Source organism: Eleutherodactylus coqui, chromosome 2 (assembly GCF_035609145.1).
Source record: "Eleutherodactylus coqui strain aEleCoq1 chromosome 2, aEleCoq1.hap1, whole genome shotgun sequence".
Taxonomy (NCBI): Eukaryota; Metazoa; Chordata; class Amphibia; order Anura; family Eleutherodactylidae; genus Eleutherodactylus; species Eleutherodactylus coqui.
Window position 1 is genome coordinate 123,750,356 of NC_089838.1, and position 21,670 is coordinate 123,772,025.

Below are 21,670 nucleotides of genomic sequence, written 5' to 3' on the forward strand. Positions count from 1 at the left end.
ATTCTGATCAGAAAAAAAAAAAAATTCAAAAAACAAAACAAAACAAAAAAAACACTACTCAAAATAAATTCTTTAAGATTTGAATCATAATGACCATTTGTCGAGATAAAATTTGACTGCTTCCATGGCCACAGGGTGCGGTATGCTGGAATAGGGACTTTTCACGTCACAAAGAAGCCATTTATATTCTGATTTCCACACAGCATTGTGCATTAATTGAGTAAGTTTTGCCATCTACCAGAGAACCAGGTGGAATCGATCCACCCACACTGAGGCATTCATAGGGCGAAATGCAACAATTTGACAAAGGAGGGGAGGGAAGACACCCTTATGCACCTTAGGAAGACCGTGAAAAATGGCCATGGTGGGGTTGTCAGGACATAAATATATTTATGAGAACTCCCATTACAACCCCCTCCTTTGTCAACTTAGTTAATTTTTGAACGCAGTCCTGCATAGGATTGTGATCCAATCTTCTATAAGTTGCAGCATCTTCCAATGTATCCAGAGTCAGTTTTGAATACAAACCAGCATCCAACACAACTAGATTTCTCCCCTTGACAGGTTTGTACCCTCTGATAATTTCTGTAATTCTTCCCTCTTTTTAGATGATAGATTATTCTTTTCTTTCTTCTTTCAGCTAAGCTCCTTGAAATAGTTCCAACAGACACAGGGGACTGAACAATGGCGGACAACAAAACAGTTGAAGGTGCTTGTTGGTCAATCAGATGATCCCCTCTACTGGTGATCTGGCAAGGGTGGCCTGAGCCAGGTCCCCTTATGTGCATGTCCTCATGCATCCATTGAGCCAACACTACTAACAGTCTGGCCAGTACAGCCCACGAGGCAGGCTATTTATCCATTAAACCATCCAGTTTCTCACATTCCAATAATGCTCCTCTCAAACTGTTAACGGGGCAAAATCTCTTTGATTCCATTGTTGAGGCGTCTAGCGGTCAACAAGCTCTACACAAGGGGAAAAAGAGATCACTACACACAAGGAGCCTCTGAATATTTTTATAGGCCAAGGGTGGAACCACATTTAGGGCCCCAAGTGGCAAGACTGTTCATCTAAATCCCACCACAATTCTACTAATTTGTATATCTGCCTGAGATGTAGCTGCATGCCAAGTTTTGTGGTAAAACAACAACAACTTCTAGGTATTTGATATTTTTTCTTCTATACAAAGAGTGCATACATTGGTGCTGTATAGAAGCAAATGAGACATGATAGTTGCTACCATTGTATATCAGATATACTATTAATATAGAAGTGATTTACTTGTACTAGGTTAAGTCACTAGATTAGAGGGCGCATCTCCTTAAGTTATGAGCGCCATATTTAAGTTACTTAAGTGAAGCTTGTATTTTTTGAGCCCCATAAATTACATTATGGGGTTAAGAGGTCAGGGAACGGGATCTCTGGGAAGAGGCGTTTCATACTCACTGGGTGCCCTGTTCCTACACTGTGCTGTCCCAAACGTTCGTGGTAGCAGCACAACTCTTTTCAGTTCACTCTGCACGCTCTCCCATTCATCTCTATGGGAGAGTGAAGTGTGATCGTTCTCAGTGAGAGAAACCCAGTAATCTGGTACATATGATACCTTTTTTTTTTTAAAGGAATTTTATTTAGCCAGAATTAACAAGCATGTAAACACGTAAACACGGATAGCTGTCACCGCAGGTGTCAGATTCAGCAGATAGTACATTGCATGAAAAACAGGGTAGAGATAACCTTTGCCTGCTTACATATACATATTTCTTCTTGGCATGCTATACCTGGCTAGTACTTTTATTTCTTTCGCCCCCCCCCCCCCTTTAAACTCTTAACTTTATCAGTGATTGCTAAACAGTAGTTTAACCTTGAATAGATCAGCTGTGATCAATCAGGAAAAAAAAAAAAAAAAAAAAAAAAAACTTAAACTTAGCCCCCCCCCGCAACCCCTTGGCGCGACTCTCTTAAGAACAACTGTGGGAATAGAGGAGAAGAAATTAGTTTTCTGAGCATAGGGTTTTATCTTAGAAAGCAGATTTAGCAGGTGTCTCTCTTTTTTTTATCCTTCTCTCACCCTCACTCCCCCCCTACCGCCCGGCTTGGCTCTCCCGACGCGGTCGCGGGGCAACTCACCCAGCTATCCCAAATCTTGTCGAATTTTTCAGGGCACCCCCTGGCCATGTATGTCAATTTGTACATTGGGATTTCAGCATTAATGACCCGGATCCATGCGCTCCTAGTCGGCCTCCCAGGGTGTTTCCAATTAAGTAGGATCACTTTTTTTGCATAGAAGAGTAGCAACTTGTATAATGTACGTGTTGCTGCCGCCACCGGCAGGTCTCCCACTAGCCCAAAGAGGCATGTTCCAGGATGCATGATCCTCGGTGCCCCTAGATGTGTTTCCATGAAGACAAGCACGTCTCTCCAGTATTCCTGTAGGACCGCGCACTCCCAGAACACATGCATGACCGTCCCATCCGCCACCAAACATCGTGGGCACGTTGCAGTAGGGAGCAGGCCCATGGTGCACAACCTGGAGGGGGTATAATATATGCGGTGCAGAAATTTAACTTGGATGAGCTTGTCTCTAGCGCTAACCAGGGGGGGACCAGAGCCACCCAGTATATCCTCATCCTCCCCTGAGGTCAGGTCAGGGATATCTCCCTCCCATCTCTGTACGGCCCTTTCGCCTAGCGGGGCCAAGCACTGCACCGTATGGGCATAAAAACTCGACAGCGGTTTGACAAGATTGCACATCTGCGCCAGGCTCTCCAGCCGTGTCATGGATAGTGGGATAGACAGACCTCCAAACTGAGCCCTGGCTGCATCTCGCAATTGATAGTACTGTGAGGGTATATATATATATATTGCCATATGTGTTTTTTATGCTTTTATACCTATATGCAAGTTTTATTCAATTCCAAATGAGAAAAAACTTAAATGTCACCTTACATCAGATATCCCAAGGCTTTGCAAGAAGATGTTCTAGAAATTCAGAGAAGATACCGAACCAGACGCAAGGACGCATGTACTTGGCTGTTTTCCCAGAAGCCCATATCAAGATGTTCAACCATGTACATAATTTTCACTGTCTCAGGCCCGAAATCCGGACTTCTTAGAATTGAGTGGGTGGTTCTTTGTACTGGAGTTAATTGAATACGTGATTTTCTGTACGTAAGCCAGAGGCGCCAGTATCAAGATAATGACTGTTATATGATTTTCACTGTATCAGTCCGCAAATCCGGACTGCCCATATATGGTTATGAGCCCATCACCCCGTAGTGGGGAGGGGACAAAGTGTATAAGATCTCATGTAATCTGTAATAAAGTGCGCAGTTTTTTTGTCCCGTGTGAGAAACTATACCAGACCTCTGTGTGGTGTCTATTCTTACGGCCGGCAACGGGGCAAGTGGGGTGGGGCCGATTGGTGCTGTACTTAGAATTTTAACCCTCATAAATGGCGCAACCAACTGGGGCGGTAAAACCGGAGCTTACAGCGCAATTCACCCGGATCCACGCTACTGAGAAACCGTCCTGCTGCAAACCGAGCCTGATCAACTCACAAGAACTCCAGGTAAGACAAACATATATTTATGTTGTGTTTTACACTGCGAGTCTTGCAGCAGGACTGACTATCTGTGGTTTGTGACCGGACGGGTTGGGTTAAGAGTTCTACACGGTAACTCGTGTGGGCTCCGGGTTTGCCGTCATGGACCACTGACCGTGATATGCGCACCAATGGCTCACCCAGAAATTAGTCTGTAGTCTATTTGTTGTTGAAGTCCGTAGCGTTTTAGCGATAGTGGAGATTGTTTGTTGTATCTGCAGAATTTTTTTTCCTCTTACTTTTCATTTGGTCTCACAGACAAAGGAACCCTCCGTTTGAGTTTATTTAGTCGTTAATGGTTTAGAGGAGAGGGAAGCACTCTGTGAGATAGGTCCCATTGACGAAGGAACCCTCCGTTTTAGTTTAGTTTAGTTGTTGATGGTTTAGCTGAGGAGAGGGATGTACTCTTTGGGACTGGTTCCATAAGAAGAAGATGCCTTCGGTTGTATTGCCATATATAAGGGGCTGACAATTCGGGTCAGAAGGATTCACTCTATGGAGCGTGTTATTTTTGTTGTTGTAATATGCGTAAGATCTTATTAAAGAAGATAGAGCCCCTCAAGGGCTGCCGCCGTGTGGATGAATTTGTAGAATGTAAGAAAACTCTAATGAAAATGTGTGACACCGACCCGCACGGCAGATTACAAAATGGTGTCTGGGAGGGAGGTCTTTAGGACCCAGAGGTGCCTTGGAAGATCAAGGTTTGCTAGAAGCAGAGAGATAGTCAGAGTAAGTTAGGTATGTACACATTATTTGTTTAAGAAAGTATCCGTAAGTGAAATGTTGAAAAGTACAGTAAGTGATCAAGAGGGCGTCAGGAGAGTGTCTATTAAAGGTTATATTGGCAGTTAGGTAGGGGAGAGAAGTATGAGAAGCAGGCAAGTCGATAAGTAAGTTACAATGCACGTGATTTGTTGGTAAAGAGAGATGGAAATGTGTATAATACAAGATAGATAATAGATAATATGTATAATCCATACTAGGTGGATATATATGTGTATATATATATACTGTATGTGCAAATAGTGCAAATAGTTAACAGCTTGCTTTTAGGGGAGAAGAGGTTGTTGACATATAGCTGCGAACTTGTGTTCAGTCTCTGTGTAGCCTTCCAAGGTCGGAAGATAACAGCGAGAGAGAAAATTCAATAACAACCTTGGTTAATATCTTTGCTTGCTTACAATGAATTGAAATGAATTTAATTAGTTATACTGTCTTAGTAGGCAGGGAAACATAGTAATTTCTAATGTATATTCTTACTTATACAGGGGTTGAAAATGAATGTTGCAAGGTCCCAGCATATGTGTTAATTATGATTTCAAAATGCAGGCAATAGTTTAAGCTAAAACAACAATTCAGTTTGTGTTTCATATTCGTGGAGAGATAACGGTTTGTTTTAAAAAAGGGTGGGGGCTTTCAGATTCACTCCAAATTCAGGGTCACAGAAACTAAATACTTTAGTGTTTAATACAGCATATAATAGCTTCAGTAGATAAGAAATATAGAATATTTCAGTCACTCAGCAAACTTTTTCACATAATTTGTCATAAATAGCGCTCATTCACAATCTCATCTCAATAGAATAATGTACTTTGTAAAATTATAGCACTCACCTGGGTGTTTTTCAACTGATGTATGTATGTTTGTCAAACTTTTTTTGTCCGTGCATCTGTATGGACTGGTACACCTTCAAAGGGGGGGTGACGGAGCAGACTTGAGCGCATGGATGGATGAGAGTTAGTGACCCGTGTTCAAGCTGTGGTGGAATGTGTGATGTGGATATTGACTAGGGATGGAGGTCCTCCCCATGCATTGGACTTTGCTTGGTTGAGATGTGGACGTGTGGACGGTTAAGCTGAAATGGAGTTGAGAAGACGGACGCAATGTGCCAATATCGAAGGGGTGGAGCTAGATGATGTAATAGTACGTAGTAATGTTTCATCCTTCTTGTCCAAGGGAGGGGGTGAAGAGCTTGAGCAGCTAGTAAAAATTTTTGTTTTGTTTTTTTTCTCCTGTCTGAAATTTTGATAAGACTGCAGGCAGGAACAGACTAATAATGAATTTGCTTAAAGGGATATCACATTTCCAATATTAATAGGTGTTTGTAGATTATGTCTTCCCCGATGTAACTCATGTTTCTGGTATGGGTGCTAACATCTTACAGGCCTTATCTGCATCCATCAAATCTTTTTACAATGTTATAATAACTTAAACCGGGTACTCTTGTTCCAATTGAGTACCCTGTTTCAAAGGGGGGGAGGAGAAGGCATAGGTGATCTAGGTATTGTAAGTCAGCCATTTTAGGTATTGCAAATTCAGCCATTTTTAAATTTTTTGCAAGCCATTTTTAAATTTTTAATTTTTTGCAACAAGATTCTGATCTATTTGAAATAGAATACCAGCCTGATTGTCTAGCAGTGATGCAACAAGAAAATGTAAGTTTTAAAAAGTTACTGAAAGCCCTTGTTAATAATGCATATTTTGAGTTGTTTTTTATAGATGGTACCCATGGTGATTGACGACTCCACACTGGATATACAGTGGTTACACAACAAGATGTCCTAAAAAGCAGAATGCCTCCGCATGTCGCAGTACAAGAAGCGGATCTAAAAGCACTCACGGAGGCGTGTAGAGTGGAGGAAGGTAAGACGGCAAACATTTACACTGACTCCCGGTATGCATTTGGCATAGCTCATGATTACGGCCCAACATGGAAGGCCAGACAGTTTTTTACCACAGCAGGACAACCAATTAAGAATGTTGCAGCGGTGCAGTCTCATGGAGACCCTACTTCTACCTGACAAGGTGGAAAGCTCACACCAATTCCCACACCGGAGAAACAAGAGGCAACGCCATCACAGGCCACACAGCAAAAGCAGCGGCCCTCAAGCCGTGGAAGAAAGAAGAAAAGAAGAATTTAACAATAATTTTGGACTTTGACTACACTTGGACTTTGATAAAAAACTTGGACTTTGATTTGCTAATGACTTTACAGTTAAAAGCCAGCAAGGAAGAAAAAGACAAATGGACTAAAAAGGGACGGCGTATGGTGAACAGTCAACAGCACTTGCTTACCATAGTCCCTGTGCCCCATGATGGCCCAGCTGACGCACGGAAAGACGCACCTCTCAAAGCAACAATGAGGTCGACGCTTGAACAAGGACGGGTGGCTCCTTGGTTTTCTGTAGCTGCTGCATCATTTGTCCAATTTTGCATGATCTTTGCCGTAAAGCAACAGGGCAGAAGTAAATTTGCCACATCACACTTGCCTAGACCACTCTACCCATTTCAGGGATTGCAAATTGGCTACACTCAGCTACCACTTGTTGGGAAGCATGAATATGTGCTTGTTGTTGTTAATGTTTTTCAGGTTGGAGACCTACTCTGTTACCAAAGTAAATAAGCAGGTAACCGCACAGAAGCTCATGAATGAGGTAATCCGCAGATACGGGGTATCGGAAGTGATTGAGTCAAACAAAGGTACACACTTCACAGGTGAAATAATGCAACACATCATGTCTGTTTTTGGGTATATTCCAGGTTTTTCACACACCCTACCATCCACGGAGTAGGGGGAAAGTAGATACAAAAGGCAATGAAGAAAATGGTAAAATTTTGAATTGAGTGTCTTTCATTAGTTTTTCTTTTTCTCCGGAGGGTACATGCCTCAGTAGCAGAGTTTGGGGAATGATTTTCTTGTTAATTTTGTCATGAGCCTCTCCAAGGAATTGTCAATAATGTATTCTGTAGTCTCTGCTTTTCTCCCAGGTCCTACAGATGAGTGTCACAATCTGAAACCAGGTGACAGGGTCTATGTGAAAAAGTTTGAGAGAGAAACCCGGTTTAAAGGTCCTTACCAGATGTTGTTCACCCAACTGCAGTCAAGCTCGAAGGAAAGCCCACTGGGATCCACACTTCGCACTGAAAAAACTAATGATCCTGCATATCCTTTACATGCTATAATGTGGTACAATTCCTCCAACACACACCTTTGACTACTGTACATTAGGCCCCTGTTTCAGAACAAATTAATACAATCAAATGTGCAATATGAAGCCTACACTGAGGGTGAGAATCCAACACTGCATTGTGCTAAGAGAGACGTTGACACTCAAGGTGGTAACTTTGACCCACATGTATACATAGATACAATAGGAGTGCCAAGGGGGGTGCCAGATTAATTTAATTCTAGAGATCAGGTTAAAGCAAGTTTTGAGTCCTTATTTGCTATTGTCACTGTTAATAATAATGTAGATTAGATGAATTATATCTTTTACAATCAGCAGAGGTTTGTAAACTACACCAGAGATGCTTTACAAGGGTTAGCTGACCAGTTAGGGCCCACTGCATCCATGTCGTTCCAAAATAGAGTGGCCGTGGATATGATTTTAGCAGAAAGAGGTGGGGTATGTAATTTCCTGTTTGTGTATTATCCCTTTTATGTGACCAAAATTTCCCTTGTTTGAAAAAGATGAAGAGCCAGTTCCGATAATGACAACCAGATATGTTACCAGAAGAATGGAGAGATGGACTAGTACTGTGTCTGCCTCAGTCTCATGAGATGGACTGTCAGTGGACTTCCCATTTGCCTAGGGAAAGTGCAGAAGACCTTAGGTTCCGGCGAGGGCACACCCTGTTGGGTGTTAACTTGTACAGATAGAGGGTATGGAGGCCCGGAAATAAGCCCAGGGAATCCATGGCCTCCTTCTGAGGTGAGTTAGGGATCCCTCCCCTTTTAGGAGTAGGGACTTACGGGCAGTGGAGAAACCCTGACGCAAGGGAGAGACGACCGAGGAAAAGTGCAAGGTCTGATGCTTGATCTCCATATTAAGTTTTTTAGGGGGGTTTGTGAGGGTATATATATATATTGCCATATGTGTTTTTTATGCTTTTATACCTATATGCAAGTTTTATTCAATTCCAAATGAGAAAAAACTTAAATGTCACCTTACATCAGATATCCCAAGGCTTTGCAAGAAGATGTTCTAGAAATTCAGAGAAGATACCGAACCAGACGCAAGGACGCATGTACTTGGCTGTTTTCCCAGAAGCCCATATCAAGATGTTCAACCATGTACATAATTTTCACTGTCTCAGGCCCGAAATCCGGACTTCTTAGAATTGAGTGGGTGGTTCTTTGTACTGGAGTTAATTGAATACGTGATTTTCTGTACGTAAGCCAGAGGCGCCAGTATCAAGATAATGACTGTTATATGATTTTCACTGTATCAGTCCGCAAATCCGGACTGCCCATATATGGTTATGAGCCCATCACCCCGTAGTGGGGAGGGGACAAAGTGTATAAGATCTCATGTAATCTGTAATAAAGTGCGCAGTTTTTTTGTCCCGTGTGAGAAACTATACCAGACCTCTGTGTGGTGTCTATTCTTACGGCCGGCAACGGGGCAAGTGGGGTGGGGCCGATTGGTGCTGTACTTAGAATTTTAACCCTCATAGTACCTAAAGTAGGAGTTTTCGGGCAGGCCGTGGGCAACCCGTAGCTGCATAAAGGTGCAAAACTTGCCCTCGCTGACTATGTCAGAGAGGACATTAACGCCCCGGCGTCTCCAGAAGGCGGACTCCGGGAAGCGCTGGAAGTGTGGCAGTTTGGGGTTATTCCAGAGGGGAGTGTGTGGGGATCGCGCAGTCTCCCCTGTAGTGGACAGTCTCGTGACCCGTTGCCAGGTCTCCAGTGTCACCAGCATGGGAGTAGGCAGAGGGGCGACCGAGGATGAGGGGCCGCTCAGTAGCAGTCCCCGTAGGTTCTGAGCAGGGTCCACCATTCTACGTTCCAGGCCCACTGCCGGGTTGTAATTTGACGAGCATATCCACCATCCCGCGTATACCAGTTGGCTGGCCAGGTAGTAGTAATAGAAGTGCGGTAGGGCCAGTCCCCCTCCGTTCAATGGGAGGCACAGAGTCTCCAATTTAATCCTGGGTGTAGTGCCCCTCCACAGTATGCGCAGTACGATCCCACGAAGCTTAGTGAAGAATTTTTTAGGGACTAACATAGGAGAATTATGCAGTATATACAGGAATTTTGGTAGCAATTTCATTTTTAGCAGGTTTATTCTGCCCACCAGCGTGAGTGGGAGAGAGGCCCAGCGTGTCGCTGCCTCCCCGGCCCATGCCAGGAGGGGGACTAGGTTGGAGTTGTAAAAGGCGGATAGTTTCGCTGAGACCTTTACTCCCAGGTAGGTGGTCTGGGTTGTCCAGCTCAGCGGGGCGGGCAGAGGGAGCTCGGCGGCCGCAGGGTCCACCGCCAGTAAGTGAGTCTTGTCCCAGTTGACCTTAACGCCAGAGTGTGCGCCGAATGCGCCGAATATAATCAGGGCTGCGTCTAGAGACGCCCCCGGGTCTTGGAGGAAGAGTAGGGTGTCATCTGCATAGAGCGCTATGCGCTCTTCGTAGTTGTTCAGTTTAAATCCCTTCACTGTTGGTGACGTTCGGATTTGGATCGCAAGAGGCTCTATGGCGAGGGCAAACAAGGCAGGGGACAGAGGGCAACCCTGCCTTGTGCCTCTGCTCAGGGAGAATTGGGCAGAGACATGTGTATTAGTTTTAATGTTGGCCACCGGGGAGTCGTACAAGATCTCGATCCATTTAATAAAAGTTGGCCCGAATCCGAACCGCCGCATCACCGCCCATAGGTACTTCCACTCTACTGAGTCGAAGGCCTTTGCCTGATCTATAAATACCAGGGTGCGCCTCCCGCAGTTAGTGTGCTTGTACGACAAGTGGTTAAAGAGCCTCCTCAGGTTCATGTCCGTGCTTTTGCCAGGCATGAAGCCGGACTGGTCCGCGTGTATGATCTCTTTTAGTACCGAGTTTATACGCGTCGCCAGTATTTTTGCGAGTATTTTTACGTCGTTGTTGAGAAGGGAAATGGGACGGTAAGAGCCGCAGTCCGTGGGATCTTTTCCGGTTTTAGGGATCATTATTATGAGAGCTTTACGCATTGTGTCCGGTAGCGCTCCTTCCCGCAGAATAGAATTATATAGTGTGAGGAGTCGCGGGGCCAGGATTTCCACATTTTTTTTATACCACTCCCCGGGGAGCCCAGCCACGCCCGGTGATTTCCTATTGGGGAGTGCCTTAATAGCCTCCGTTATTTCTTCTATACTTAGATCCCCATCTAGGTGGGCCGCGCTGTCTCCACTCAGTGTGGGGAAGGGAATGCCACCCAGGTACGCCAGGAGCTGCGCTTCAGTATAGCTCAGTCTGGAGGTGTACAAATCTCCATAGAATTGGGCAAACGTTTGATTAATTAGTTTGGGATCATTTAATAGAGTACCCGTGCCGTCCCGCACCGCCGTAATTGGTGGCAGTGTCTGATCCTCCCTAGCCAAGTAGGCCAGTAAGTGGCCGTTCTTGTCTCCCTGATCAAAAATCCGGCGGCGGGAATACAGGAGTTTCTTCTTGGTGTATTCGATAAGCAGTAGTTTGTATTCCCGTCGCAGGGCACCCAGAATTGTAATAGTTTCCGGGGAGGGGTCTGCTATGTGCCTTGCCTCTGCTAAATCAAGGCGCCTTTCCAGGTCCAAGCGGCGGGCTCCCAGGGATCTTCTATGCTCGGCAATAGCCGAGGTAAAGGATCCCCTGGTGAAGGCTTTAAATGCGTCCCATACCACCAGCTCCGAGGCCGTCCCCTCATTGACCTCCCAGTACATTTCAGCCTCTTGTTCTACATACTCATGCACTTCTCTCCGTTCCAGCCACAGCGGACTCAGTCTCCATATAGGGCGACTGCCCCCAACTCCAAGGTCAAGAACTAATTGGAGCGGGGAGTGATCTGAAATGCCTCTGGGTAGATAGGATATATCACGAACCATAGGGAGGCAGTCCGGGGAGCCAAAACAGAGATCTATGCGCGAGAAGGCATTGTAGGTTGTGGGAGAAAGGGGGGTGCCACCCTCCACCATTATGCCGCAATAATTCTGAGAAAGCAACGAACGGCCAGCCGCATCAAATGCGCATTTGTGAAAGTCTCACGGTGTAGGTTAATTTTGTTCGAGCCAGTTTAGGACATCCTCTGGGTTTTCAAAGAAGTGGGAACGGTTATCCTTGATCACCTTTAGTCTGGCAGGATATAACATGGCGTAGACAAGTTGTTTTGAGCGCAGCATTTTCTTTGCCTTTACAAATTTTTGGCGCTTTTGCTGTACCTCTAGAGAGAAGTCCGGAAAGATGCGGATTGTTTGTCCGTCAACCCTTATCGGGTCTCTCTCGCGGTTGAGCGCCAGGATTTTGTCTCTGTCCCTATAGTTAAGCAGTTTTGCAATGAAGGTGCGTGGAGGGCCTCCGGGCGGTGGGGCTCTTGATGGAATGCGGTGTGCTCTCTCGACGCAGAATAGGGGTGACAGAGAGTTGGGGCCGTACTCCTGTTTGAGGAGCGATTCCAGGAAATCACAGGGATCTCTGCCCTCAGCGCCCTCCGGTAGTCCTATGAATCTCAGATTGCATCTGCGCAGGCGGTTCTCCATATCATCCAGTTTTTTCCCCTGCGCCGTGAGGTTAGAACCGAGGGTGCGCACTTGATCTTTGAGTGGTGTAACAGAGTCCTCTAAGTTGGAGACTCGCGTCTCAACTTCTGTTGTACGTTCTCTCAGCGTTTGGACGTCCGCTCGCAGCAGACCAAAGTCCGACTGTAGTGCGTCGATTTTTTCTGTGAGGGCAGAGCGCGATTCTGTAATCGCTTTCAGCACATCGGCGATAGTTGGGCCAGATGCGGGAGGTGAAGCTGGTGCTGTTGCCTCAGGGGGCGCACTTTGCGGGCTGGATGGCGCGTTAGGTCGGGAGTCCGTTGAGGTGCTGGGCCGAGAATATTGCTGCAGCTTGCTAGTTATTTTGGCTTGCTTGCTTGGCGCCATCTTGTCAAAGGATAGTAGTAGGGGATGTCCACCGGTCCGAACTTATAAATGTCACAGGGGGGGATTCATGCGCAGTTTAAACTTTAATGCATAGCTGTTGGGGTGCAAACATAGTGTAGTAGCATTTATGCACCTTTAGCGCGACACTTGCAGGCGGCAGCTCCGGGCTTGGTTTCTGAGTGCGCATGAAGCAGTCGGCGCAGTCCCTGGGTACCACGTGTGTTAAAAGGCGAGATACGCAGAAAGAGGGGGCCGCCAACCGCCTCCGCACCTCTCTGTTCAGGAGTAGAGTGCTCCCCTGAGGGAGAGTGGCTCCGTGCGCGGTGCTCCTCACTGTGTGCGTGGGTCTCCGCTGTGTTTCCCCTTCACTTCTTTCCCCCACGCTGCCCCCGATCTTTCTCCTCTTGCACCCCTTGTCTTCCCTCGTCTAGGTGGTGTCCGACTGGGGGGGAGGGGTAGCCCCTTAATATGTCTGCCTGTGTGAAGTGCTTACTGCACGACAGGGAGCTCGCTCCAGGGGGTTTCAGTGCCCTCGGCGTGGTGCTACTGTCCAGTAGGGGTGGGGGAGCGCAGGGGGGGGCCCGCAGGGTCCGGTGGCCGCAGTCACGGCGTCACTCACCCAGTCTGCTGTTTTGCGGGCCTGCCGTTCTCTTTCCTGCTCCTTCTGTCCGCTCCCCGGCTCTCCTCAGGTCCCAGCAGCTGCCCCCTCCCCTCCGCTGCTCCTCAGGGAGGGTTTGCCGTTGTCTTCCGCGGCCGGCCCTCACTTCCGGTCGGCCGCGTCTGTAAATTTAGGCCGGGGATGCGGCCGGAACTGTAGGCCTCAAAATCAAAAGTTCAGCTAGAGACCCGCGGAGGGTCTCTTTCCGCAGGTCTCGGTCCGGAGGTGCCCAGGGTAATGATTTCGCCGCGGTGGAAGCCTCCAGGCGCGGCAAAAACTCGCTGGTATGCTCCTGCTGCCAGGAGCCCCGGTCTGTGCGTGTGCTCCTGTTGCCGGCTAGCCACGCCCCCCACATATGATACCTTTTAATGGCTAACAAATACATGATGTTATAGCGAGCTTTCAGATATATGGGAGAGTACGCACACGGAGCAAACTGAAAGTCACGCTGCTAGCCCGCATGGACTTTGGGAAAACACAGTGCAGGGATGGGGCACCAAACAAGTACAAAACACCGTCCCGCGGACACCCAGTGCCCTGACCTTTGGGCCACAAAGTGTAGTTTATGTGGCTCCAAGGTCATGACAGCTTGCCTTTATGTATGCCTAAGGATGGGGACTATAGTTCCCAAAAACCACTTTCCTCTATTTTCTTACTTTGTCATTAAATCATTTTAATCCTATTGTATCCTGTTCTTTATAGTTGAACACAGAATTCTTGGATTGGCATTTCACTCATCTGGAAAGAAGCTGGCTGCCTGCCCAGAGAGGTCTTTCTTCAATGATTGTAATTCGTACATACTAACTCTATGTGGCGCTATTTTATCTTCAAATACAAGTTGATTATGTAAACCTAGATAACTGCTGAGAGGCAGATATATTGATTTTTGACATGTGGAAACCTCTGAGATACTTATATTACTTCTGCTGCAGACCAGTTAGCGGGGTCTAATCTTTTCTGTGCCGATGGCCTGCAGGACCTTCTACAGAGCTGGGGTATAACCTGTGTATGATACACAAACATCTCTTCAGGTTTGTGGGTGTTATATAAAGGCATACCAACATACATATGGCGGGGGGGAAAGGTCGCAAACACCTCAATTAGTACAGTAGCCTTCCCATGATCTCCTCATATTAGCCTGTCCATGCAAATATTTCAATTAGCCATTACTAGGATAAAACACGGGCCCGTGCCAATTCTCGGAATTAACATTTCTCTTAATGCATTTTAACAGCTACCAGAAGATGATGACCAAATACTATTACGGGCACTTTTGCAGTACAAGTCAGACAGATAGAACGGGCCAGAATTTTACGAGAACTTTTATGTTCTTGGCTACCGCATTAACAAACCTGCTGCGCTCGTTAGTTCTTCAGAAGATAGATATAAGCAGCTGTCCGGCAACTCTGCTCATCTTACACAAAAAGGCCACCGAGTGATGCTTGTGCCCCACGACATCGCTCTGTTTCGCCGTTCCCTTACACAAAACTCCTACCGTAAACAAGGCTTGCTTAATTCAATAGAATTCACCTTATACCTCTTTTTTGGTTTATTTGGCGTTTTATATTAACATTTGTTTAAAACAATTATGCAAAATGCCTCTCACATGAAAGGATGTTATGTCCAACGCACCACCCATGATGCACTCCAAGAAGTTGTTTTACAAGAAATTTAAGATGTGCTCTGAATTTTCTTCAACAAGTAATCCATTTGTACATTAAAGTTGGGCTGCCCTTTCTTGGTTTTGGAGCAGAGAACTTTAAAAGTTTCCATTCTCCTCTGTTTGTGGAGTCCGAGTGCTTCTTCCCGTTTCCTCCTGTTGTTCTCTGCCTCCTAAAATACACACAAAAGAAACATTTTCAGAACAGATTATCAAAATATTACATAATCTATTCTTGGTAAATGGAAAGACAGCGACCAAAAAATTATGTTACAGAAAATGTTTCATCTTTAGGCCGAGGTACAAGCTGTATGTAGGCGATGGGAAGGGAGTCAATAATGAAATTCTGTGCAAATATTAGTCATTCTGTGATTTAAAAAGAGACATGGGGTGAGAAGTTACAAGCAAGATGTATGCCGGACTGTCAGGCTAGTCAAGAGGGAAAAGGAGGGGAAAGAATCGAAAACTTTCCCCTATGTTGGGCTTACCAGTTTGTCTTTTAGCCCAGACTTCTATCAAACTTCCAGTTCAGTTTTAGCTAACGTATTTTTCAGATTACAAGACAAACTGGTTAGTAAGAAAAAAAATCTTGCTAAAAAAGTGTCTGCATCTTATTGTCAGGAGATGACACTGCATGCGATTAATGAAGCTTCACATTCAGCATCCAAAGAGACCTGTGAGGGAAAACGGACCTCCCGGCTCCAGCACAGCAATAATGCAGCTATAGGCAACAGGCAAGCAAGGATTATGGAAAGTCATAAGCTGAAGGACCTTTCTGATGTCACGATCACACAACCAGTGGGCAGTCAGATTCAGGCAGGAGGAAGTGTGTCCTGGACACCTGGGTGCAGACTCTCACCTACGCCCAGAATACCAAGAAAGGAGGCGCTACACTAGACCACCAAGTTAGCGATGTTGACCCCTTCATCTCCTTAGACCCCAAGGGACGCTTTAAAATCAGTGCAAAATATATTCTCCTATTTTCTGTTAACTAAACCTGGGACGCATCTTATAGTCCAAAAATCATATGGTTCCCTCTGCCATAGTTCTTGGAGCTCTTCAGAGCATTCTTATCTGACTGGTGTCTTGGAAGGAGGTACCACTATGCTGTCATGTGCATCTATTGCCTTTTGGATGGTAGCATTAGGATTTTTGATTAAGGTCAAGTTTTATTAGCTGCTTTGTGTATATTTAGTTGAGTAGCAGCTATAATGCTACATTGGTTCTGCTGGCAATTTACAGCCCGAGTATTCATTAAACCAGTCCCTACAGTTATGATATAGTGGGAAAGTGGATCCCAGTGTAATAGGAACTTAGATAAGCAGTTGGGGGATCTGCCTATTCACATGCTTGACAGTTTTCAATGCAAACTACGTAATGGTAAATGCTCTTGTATTATATAGGGGATACCTTATTGACCAACCAGAAAAATGATATATGCAAGCTTCCAAGGGTACATAAGGCCTATGGCCGGATGAACAGACCTTACGTACCCTTGGAAGTCTGAATATATAACTTGTTTAGTAAATCAATAAGATATCACCTATGCAATACTTTTGTCTTTATTATTACATAGATTTTTTTTTCTGGCTAACACGGCACCACACCACTTTTTCTCTACATCAGATCGACTGGGGGTCAACTGACAAGAACTCGCTGCACCAGAGAAATCCATGATGCTGGGAGTCCAGGTCAGTGGGACACTCATCTAGAACACACTTATGGGAAACGGGCCTAAGGCTTCGTTCACATCGGCATTAGCAATTCCTTTCTGCTCTGCTGTTGGAGAACAATGAAAGTAATGGTGGTGTTGTATCAGTCATAATTTGGCTACAAACAGCCGCTGACTAACCCTAGAGACCTGCCGGTCTCCTGGGGCAAAAAAAAAAAAAAGGACTGCATGCTGCGCTATTTTTTTCTGGTAGGTTTGGTGGAACTTTAATGGAGGTTCCTAACAGAGCTGCCAATACAGATGTAAACGAGGTCCAAGATCAAAGCAAGCCTCATGCAGACAGGGATGTTGAACAATTTGGTGTTCTTACTTCTCTTTTCTTTGCCCGTTTGAGTTGCACCTGTTCATATTCTTCTTTTGCCTTTTGGTTTGAAGTTTTCTTCTTAAATTTCTTCTTTGGTCTACATTAATAATAAAAATTTTACTGATTAAGCAATATGCATTAAAAAAAACTAAACAAAGAACATGGCGGTCGTGGAAGGTTTGGGGTACAGCATGTATTTCTCCCCCACCCCGAGCTGCTGAAAGGATCAGCTAATGTTCTGGAGGACCTGCTAACGCTGCAGAATACGTTGGCGCTATACAAATGAAGATCACTAATATCTATAAAATGGTTGCCCGATGACATTGGCTTAGTATAACAATACAGAGAAATGTGGACAACAATATGAGTTATTGAGGTCTCCAGCAGCCTATTCATTGTTAGGGCTTGTTGTGGTTGGAAACCTGACAATATACAATTCCTGGGCTGCTATGCAATTATTGCCCATTACTACTAAGATCTTACATTACTACTACTTCTTCTTCTGTTTGCTCCTCTACGGTCTCAGGGGTCTTCCTTGCAGATCTCCTCTCTTTTTCTTCCCTGTTCAGTTTCTCTTCCTCAGCCAGATAGAGATGCTTCAGATGTTCAGGGTAGTGATCGCTAAACGTGACCGCTTTAGTATTTGTCCTTTGTTTTCTTTGTAACTTTTTATAGTCTGACTGAACTTTATTCTTTCTCCACAGAGCAAAGCCTCGTCCTACAGAAGAGAAGACAAATGCAGAGATCATGTAAATAACGCCGATAAGTAAGCCATCCTGTACAATGCAGGGTTGCAGAGGATGACCAACGCATCTGAGCTTCTACCAGCTGAATGCAAGGGTTGTTACTTCTGCCTCTTACAAACACGTCTGCCAGGAGATGCAGGAGCAACATGTGCGCCACTTTCAGGTATTAGGACTTCCCCACGCTGCCAGCTGTAAAGACAAGAGGCATGCCCGTGGCAGAGGAAGGGAGAGATGTGTGGGGAGGTGCACCGCTTGTCAATGGATCGGGCCTCTGTGTCTATATGCAATTAGATTGTGTGGGTGTTGATTGGTTGCGATCCTGAGCAACGAACCCCAGCCAATCAGCTGATTGCGGGTGCACGATTACACAGGGATCGGGCGAAAGCAGTGGTAGTCTCCACGCCGACCTCTGTGTAGTGGCCAGCGCTTGTAACGGCAAGCATGTCTTACTGAAATTAATGCAAGCTGTGCCTGCAGATACAAGTGCCGGCCACTACACAGAGGTCGGAGTAAAGACTTCCACTGCTTTCACTCCGATCTCTGTGTAATTGTGGCGCTGACAGAGAGCACACAATCAGCTGATCAGTTGGGATCCCGAGTCGTATATTCCCACTGATCTAGGATTGATGACCTATCCTGAGGATAGGTTATCAATAGTATTCTCCCTGGAAAACCCCTTTAAGCTGCTGTTTAGACAAACAAAAGGTATTAAAAGTGAGCCGATGGATGATATATAAAAAAAAAAAAAAAAAAAAAAACAAAACATGAGGGTCTACATCCTAAAACCATGCAATATACAAGAACCTGCATATGCCCCAATTCCATCGAGTATCGGATGGCATGCACCATCTGGTGCCATTTAACAGAGGAATGCTCCTATAGATAATATGCAAATAACGGAGATGGAATAAAAGCTCCACAGTGCCACCTATTGGAAAGCAGCATTCCTTCAAGCCAAAGTCAGACTCTTCATACAAGTCTGGCTTTGCTTTTAATTCCCAGTATAGTTGAGCGAACGTACTCTTCTGAGCTTGATGCTCGTTCTAGTATTAGCGTACTCGATGGTGCTCGTTACTCGAGTTACTCAACTTCAACATTAACCTATGTTGAGTAATAGTCCATCTACCCCCTGAGAACCATCATTGCAGTCCAAGTACACCTCATATATAGTTCTCATTTGTAGATTATTCCTCATTACTTGTTGCACGTGTACTTAAAGCCCAAAAATTCTTCATGCACACAAGCGGAAGCCAAAAGCAGTTTTTGCTCACGGATGCAAAAAAAACCAAAAAACAATCACAGCATGTTCTATTATCCTGCGGTTCCCGCACGTATGGCTTCCATTGAAGTCAATGGAAGCCGTCCGACCCGCGGCCCATCCGCATTGACACTGCGGATGGGCTGCGGATTCTGCGAGAGAATCAGAAGTTTAAAAAACTAAATAAATCTGTCTGACTGCGAGCCATGTGGACAATCCACAGTACAAATGTCCCGAAAGAAGAGAAATCCGCATGGACGCCACCGCTTACAGACACAGGCAAGCAGGGTCGCTGGCCACAGGCAGGGTCAGATTCCGTTGCGACCCGCCCGTGGGCATGAGGCCGAATGCCGCCGGCCAGGTTGGATTCCGACTGTAAAATCTCGCAGCAGAATCAGACCCTGTGCCACGGCAGTGACCCCCGCATACCTGTCTTGAAGTCTTCTTTCTGCTCTGTGAATGTTCCGGCTGGCGCTGCCGCACATGTGCAATGCAGGGAGTTGCGCTGTGACTCACCGCAGGATGAACGGTTTCCATTGACTGCAATGGAAGCGGGCCAAGCGAGCCTCACACTATAATAGGACATGCAGCGATTTTTCCCAGGGAGCGGAAAATCGCAGTTGATTTCTGCTCGTAGGCATGGAAAAGTGTTTTGCATAGCATGCTATGGGCAGTATGTGCTGTGGGATCCGGAGGCGAACGCTCATTCCGGATCCCATAGTGCAAATACTCCCGTGTGCATTGGGCCTTATTCAGTGTTGTAGAATGTCCCAGAGAAGTGAGATTGGGGGCTATTACAGAAATCAATTTTTATATTTTTTTTTTGGCATTGACACTTGATTTCAGCCTGTGATGTAGTGAAGTACCGTATAGACTTGTTATACTGCTGTATATATGTGTTTCCATTATGCTCAGTGTCTTTCTATGGGGTTTCATTTCCTTTAAAGGGAACCTGTCAGCAGTTTTACCAATAACAATGTGGTTGGCTCTCTTTCCCACTTACTTTGCTAGGGTTTGTTCACACGGGCGTATTGTCCCTGCATATTACGCATACGGTGAATGAAGTCAATGGACTTTCATCGATCCATGCATATATGTGTAGACACTGCGTACCCAAAAGCAAGAGAAATAAGTCGCAGCAGGCTCTATGTCTCTAGGTATGTACACAGCATGAGCCCTATACACTTGTATGGGGAGTGTAGGATACACTGTCCACATGTAATACATCATGTATAGGCAGCGTTTCCATACGCATGCCTGCTCTGAACGGAGCGGGAAATTACAAAGAAAAAATACCCACACTGCACATGTCCGTGATTGGATCATTCGCGGGCATGCGTAGTGCGATCCTTGGTCTCTGATGGCAGAAGGTATGGGCTGTAATGTGCAAAACGCTGCAGGAGACACGCAGCGCTGTACGCAGGCGGCCGTGTGGACGCGCACCTGGGGGGGGAATAAGAGCATACTTCAGCAACAGCAGTTTAAACGATTGCGTGTAAATCAAGCAGAACACCCTGGACCGTCTCTGCTAGATGCTGGTTTCCCCCACAAGGTCGCCCCTTTTGCCTCCTCTGACGTAGTATGTGTCCTTCAAGCGCTAATGCAAAGTCTCGCGGTAGCGGTGAGGTCAGCCATTGGCACACGCGCAGATCAGCACCGCCATTCTATCCACAAGCGACTATTTATTTGCACATCTGCCGGTGGCTGGCCTCACGGCTGATCTGAGACTCTGCAGCGGTGCGTGGAGGACGCCTACTACATCAGAGGCAGCGAGAGGGGCGGACCTATGGGGGAAACAAGACGCTAGCAGCGACGGCCCGGCCCCTCTGCCTTACTTACCTGCGGCGTACCATATAGACCCCCCGGCTGGTTACAGTATAGTACGCACGGCTTCCCATCGGTTTTGTGAGTATTTGTGTAGCCGCTTTACACGTCTGGCACGTTAGCTTCTTGTGACCGCAATGTTCTCACACTATGGTGGTAAAGTGTGCCGCCATCTTTCTTGTTGGCCTCAGTAGGCAGCAGCGCAGGTTGTTGCAGAACTTGTGTAACTTATCTGTAAGGCCACCTGTCCACAGCAGGGGGGGGGGGGGGGGGGGGCGCTGACAGGTCTCCGAGGTGAGCCTATCTAATACATAGGCTCACTATAGAGAATCGCGGCCAATCACAATCTTAATCACGTGACACAGAATCGCTAGGACTCTCTGCTCGGGGACGGCAGGCTGCGCTTTCCATAGTTCTATGGGAAGTGTGTCATGCGAGCGCCGCGTGCGAGTTAATCACCGCGGATCTTACTAGGACATCTCGTCCGTGTACTGCTCAGCCGGATTGTTGTCCCTGCTCACAGATGGGGGGCCTGAGCCCCCATGATGCTCACAGATGGGCTCCTGAGCCGGGCCCCCCATGATGCTTTTATGAGGCCACCGCTGGGTACTCTGCTAGCTGCATGCATGTAGCACACAGGGGGCCTCGTACGACAGCCTACTGGGACTCGTTGCTATTGGTAACATGCACGAGGCTCACAGCGCCCCCACCTGGTCACACTCACCTTCTTTTGCGCTGCCCTCGAACTTTTTCTGCTCTTGATTCGGTCTCCATTTCCGTTTAACGTTCCCTCCGCCTTTCCCCACAAAGGCCGCTCCCCTCCTCTCCCCGTCCGAGCCTGCTCCGCTTTTACCACTAACATTCCTGCCTCCCTTTCTATACTGTGCGGATACAACGGAGCCGCTCGTGGTCGCCATGTTACTACTCTTTTCACGTGTCTACTGCTATTGACGTCATCGCGCAGGGTGATGACGCGACCACCAGTCCAATCAGCCAATTCAGTTACGGCAGCAGAG

General features: G+C 46.3%; 1 protein-coding gene across 1 annotated transcript; it reads right to left on the reverse strand.

The window, feature by feature from the left end:
* Positions 1-273: 273 nt before the first annotated feature.
* CCDC59 (coiled-coil domain containing 59) lies at positions 274-21,607 on the reverse strand. Its single transcript, XM_066591487.1, has 5 exons — positions 21,379-21,607; positions 17,310-17,544; positions 16,833-16,923; positions 13,493-14,963; positions 274-1,604 (listed from the first exon to the last, which is right to left on the reverse strand). The coding sequence occupies exons 1-4, from the start codon at positions 21,569-21,571 to the stop codon at positions 14,802-14,804; spliced, it is 681 nt and encodes a 226-aa protein (XP_066447584.1). The 5' UTR covers positions 21,572-21,607; the 3' UTR covers positions 274-1,604; positions 13,493-14,801.
* Between the last annotated feature and the right edge of the window lie 63 nt (positions 21,608-21,670).